Here is a 4822-nt window from a genome sequence, read left to right on the forward strand (position 1 = left end):
ACCAATGCATAATTATTGATAAAGGTCAAGCACAATGACCAGCAGCCTCATTATGCTATACCCTGCATCGTGTTCGTTTGTGTTTATTGAGCTTTCTTCACTTTCAGCACCATGCACTTTGCTTTACTTTATAATAACATAGAGAGACCGACCGTTCTCTTGAGAATGAAGAAAACGATGGAAAAGATAGTCCCTCACACAAACTACTACGGTGAGATCATTAGTTAAGAAGGACCAATTTTCTTTAAAGGTCAAGGTGTCAATAGGACAATTATGCCATTCGGAAGAAGTCTTATACAGAGGGAAAGCTTGTTACAAGTAAGTGGAGAGGAAAGATCTTCAGAGATTTTTATCTCATTCCATTCCAGTGACTCGACCAGTAACCATGGTTGTAAACTTGACCATGGTTTTTCGGTAGAACCCCATTTCACCCAAGTTGTTGTGGAACCGGAAAAAAGAAGCATTTTTTACACAATTTGCTCATTGTGCTAGTCCCACTTTTGAGCAGGGAGGGGCTCTTTTGAGGAGTAATTTCTCAAAAGTTGGAGGAGTTAAAAGGATTTGACGAAAGGGCTAGATAGGGGCTTTAAGTCTTCAAAACAGAAATTGTAGGGAGTTACCAGATTTTGAGGGAAGGGCTAGAGATGCTTTTAGTAAGATAACATCAGCCATTGTACATTTTCGCAACTCTCTTTTGTTGGCAACAAATTGGCCTGGTAGACCACTCCACATCTGTCTAGCTGGAGGCTGGCCACCCCCTTGTCCTTACTTGCTCCAATGTTTTTCCTGTATTAGAATAATAGTCAAGAAATTGGTTCAAGAAGGTCACTGGAATTAATAATTCTCCTTTACTTGCAGGGTAGCGTTTTCTCCAGCTTCAGGGATGAAGCATATGAGTGGATCAATAATTTTGAACTTGTTGGGCATCAGGATGTTGTAGCACGTAAGCTCTTAGAGCTTATGCAATCAAGTCATGGTGTGGTCTCAGTGTGGGGGATTGCTGGCGTCGGTAAATCAGCTCTCATCAGATACATTTATTGCCACCTAATGCTCAGGTTAGATCGAAGGATTTCAGACTCCGCTGATGGAGAGACGTTTGAGAAGTATAGCTGGGTGGATGTGCCCCACCCGTTTGATTTGGCAGGCTTCTATCAGCGCTTGTTTCTGGATTTCCATTCAGATGATATTCAAGCCAAAGAAAAGGTAGCAGTTGGTATCATGGAAGGCCAAGATCACATTCAAGCGTGTGATAGGCTTCTGCGGCAACACGCACGCCTCGTGGTTATTGATGGCCTACAGTCCACCCATGACTGGGACTTGATAAAAACCAATTTATTAATGGGGTATACTAAATCTTGTATTGTTGTCATTACGTACGAAGCAAGCGTCGCCAGGCATTGTGTAGAAAAAGAATCTCAAATGGTCAACATCAAACGTCTGGAACCTGACGTGGCCCGTCATCTGTTCACCAAGGTGTGTTCTCTACAAAATCCCTTTTATGCATGTTAGTACTCGGTTTTTTTATAGGAGGTTGAGACCCTCGGCCTCTGCATCATTGCAATGCACACATCCAAACATGCCAACACTCAGTAGTTTACAATTCTATAACACCAAGAACTCCACACAGCCTTCACAAATACACCACAACACTTCATGCTCACAAAGAACCAGGCTCCTTGGGTTCGTAGTCCCTCTTCACTAGTTTATTTGGGTTCTAGATGCATCCTATGCTACCCACAGGCTTAATCAGTTCTGCACACACTAATTTTCCAAATCCAAACACATTACTGCAGACTTCCATTAGTTTCCTTGCGTCAGAAGAACAAAAACCTCTGGTTCAGGTTCACAGACCAAATACTCGATGGAAACTCGCCAGGCCATCATGGCATCATCCCTTTTTTTGCATCATCAGAACCTTATATTTCAATCCCGCAAAAAAGGAACCTTATATTTCGTAATCCATCGGTGTAATTAATATTTTTAATGTGTGTTGACTGGTGGAATATATATAAAAAATCATACTAAAGTTGCAAAAGAAATATTATTTTTGAGGGGTTAATTATTTATTTTTAACCACAGATAGCTTCCAACGACGAAGCCTGGACTCCTTATGAGAAGAAGCTTTATGAAGATATTATCGTGCCCAAATGTGGTGGACTTCCAAAAGTAATAGAAGCTGTAGGCAGATATCGCAAGAACCAAACAAGCAACGAGTTTCACCGAAACCGGTTGCAGGATATAGGTCAAAACTTTATGGAGATATTGGAGAGAGATCAAAGTGAACATTTGAGGGATCTATTTTATTGGATGCAATCCTATTTTGATGCTTGCTCAGATTCACTCAAGCCATGCATCTTCTATATGTCGGTCTTCTCTCCGTACCAAAACATTAGGCGGAGGCGTTTGCTAAGGAGGTGGATCGCAGAGGGTTACTCTAGAAATACGCCCAGTATGAGTGCAGAGGATAAGGGGGAAATTTTGTTCCATGAGCTCGTCAACTTGAGTATAGTCCAACCAAAAGGAAGAACACTCGTGTGCTATAATGGTTTCTTCCATGAATACATCATCTCACGGCCAATGGAAGACAACCATATATTTTTCCTGGATGGGCATTGCAGGGGGGACTTGCAACGCTCAGGGCAACACCTCACCATAAGTAACAGCTGGGATAGAGATAAGGCCGTATTCAAGAGCATTGATTTCTCACGGCTACGATCACTTACGGTGTCTGGCAAATGGGAATCATTCCTTATCAATAGAAGCATGAAGATACTTCGAGTGCTCGATCTAGAGGACACGTCAGGTGTAACAAATGATGATCTTGAGCATATCTTAAGGATACTATCTCGCCTTAAGTTCCTCTCTCTACGAGGATGCGGAGAGATTAGCCGTCTTCCCAAATCAGTGGGTGGCCTGAGACAGCTGCAGACTCTGGATGTCAGACGCACCTCCATTGTCACACTCCCTCATGCCATCATCAATCTACAGAAGTTGCAGTACATCCGTGCTGGCACCGCAGAAGCAGAATCACGTGATGGATGTAGCATGGCCACAGAAACAGATGAAGGTGCCATAACAAGCTCAAGCAAATGGGCAGCAACACTAGCAGTGGACAGGGATGGCATGGGCGTTAAGGTTCCTGCAAAGATTCGGGAGCTGGCGGCCTTACATACTCTTGGTGTTGTCAATGTGCATGGTGCAGGGGGGAAGGCTTTCCTGAAAGAGCTCAAGGAGCTTAACCAGTTGCGCAAGCTCAGGGTGTCCGGCATCAACATGAAAACCGTCAAGGAGTTCTTTTCAGCCATCTCCGATCACATCCACCTCGAGTCCCTGTGGGTTCGATTTGACAAGGACAAGCAGAGTTCATTTGTTACTTTGGACGACAACATCCCACACCCACCCAAGAACATAAAGAGCCTTAAGCTGCATGGGCATGTGCACATATTGCCAGGCTGGATCGGACAGCTTGACAATCTCGACAAGGTGGATCTTGACATGTTGAAGCAAGAGGACATACAATACGCCCTTGCGGGCTTGCCAGCCTTGCGTCGTCTTCATGTCAAGCTGATGATGCAAGACTGCGAGTTCGATTTTACGGCGAGTGGACCCTTCTTGGACTCGAAGGTCCTGCAGATTAATTGCACCTCCAGCTCCAGGTTAGAGGTAGCTTTTGCAGGATTCAGAACGCTGGGTGTTGAGGTGCTCAAGGTTCACTGCTCCAGTGGGTCGTCTTTGCGGCTTCATGGGCTGGTGGATCTAAAGAGTCTCAACGAAGTGTGCCTGGAGGGTTCCTACCGCGATGAACTCAAGGAAGACTTGATGCAACAACTTGACCAGTGGCCCCGGGATAGCGATAACAAGCCTGTGTTGAGTACATGTTCTGAATAATTTTTGTATGCCCTTGTTCTACATCTTCTCTGGGTACATGTTTCTGCCTAGGAGTAACAAGTAATCAACTGTGTACTAGCTTCCCTGGAATAATATTATGATCGATCTCGTCACCTGTCACTTTTCTCTCAACTTTCACAGCCTGATTTCTCTACAAGCACTTATTTTTACTGTTTTTCAGTTGCCAACTAAAGTTCGGAGGTAGCAGTAAAATCTAACGGCATGTTGTTTGGTTGGCATACACAATTTGCCACACTTCTCTGTCACAAGTGTGGCAAGTGTTTGGTGTTGCCATACAGTTGTGGCATGCCACACTTTCCTAATCACATAACCCACTTGTCATATACACAGCTGCTAAATGTCACGACCAATGTGGCAAAAACCGTGGCATGTCACACTTAGGGCACAAAAGTGTGGCAACGTGTGGTGGGCGACCAAACAAGCCCCAAGAGAAAAAGCACTGTCTGGGGCTGAGCGTGTGGTACTCGAGGCGCGGCGTGTTCCCGGTCTCGATGCAGTCGAGGACGGCCTCGAGGGTGCGGCCAGGCACGCCCCACCATTCGCGCCGCCCGTCGGTGTTGTATCGGTCGCGGGGGACGGTGCCGTTGGTGGAGGTGATCTGCTCTTCGCAGCGGCGCTCGAAGAACATCGTCCACAACGTGTGGCTGTCGGCGGCGTACCTCGGTTCGTTCCGCTGCGCCTCTGGCATCGACGAACGGATGCGGGCGATCTCGGCCCGCCGTTCAGCCCCGGTGGGCACCGGGGGTACCGGGACGTTGCCGGCGCTCAACTTCCACATGCCCAGCACCCGCATGTCTGGGGGCACCGGGTAGTCGGCCTCGTAGAGGTGGCGTGCCTCGGGCTCGTGGAGATGGCGGCGGCCGAAACCGTTCATCGTCGCGGCGTCGCCGGGGTATCGCTCAGCCATTGCGCG

At 46.8% G+C, this 4822-nt stretch overlaps 1 protein-coding gene across 1 annotated transcript in view; it reads left to right on the forward strand.

Annotated features, from left to right (window-relative positions):
• LOC119280334 (disease resistance protein Pik-2-like) overlaps window positions 1–3969 on the forward strand; it is a 7545-nt gene extending 3576 nt beyond the window's left edge. Inside the window, exons 4-5 of the mRNA XM_037561220.1 lie at window positions 859–1473; window positions 2080–3969. Of these exons, the coding sequence (XP_037417117.1) occupies window positions 859–1473; window positions 2080–3888 (2424 nt within the window). The 3' untranslated portion in view covers window positions 3889–3969. The remainder of the gene's footprint in view (window positions 1–858; window positions 1474–2079) is intronic.
• The last annotated feature ends 853 nt before the right edge of the window (window positions 3970–4822 follow it).

The sequence above is a fragment of the Triticum dicoccoides genome, chromosome 3B, assembly GCF_002162155.2.
Source record: "Triticum dicoccoides isolate Atlit2015 ecotype Zavitan chromosome 3B, WEW_v2.0, whole genome shotgun sequence".
Lineage (NCBI taxonomy): Eukaryota > Viridiplantae > Streptophyta > Magnoliopsida > Poales > Poaceae > Triticum > Triticum dicoccoides.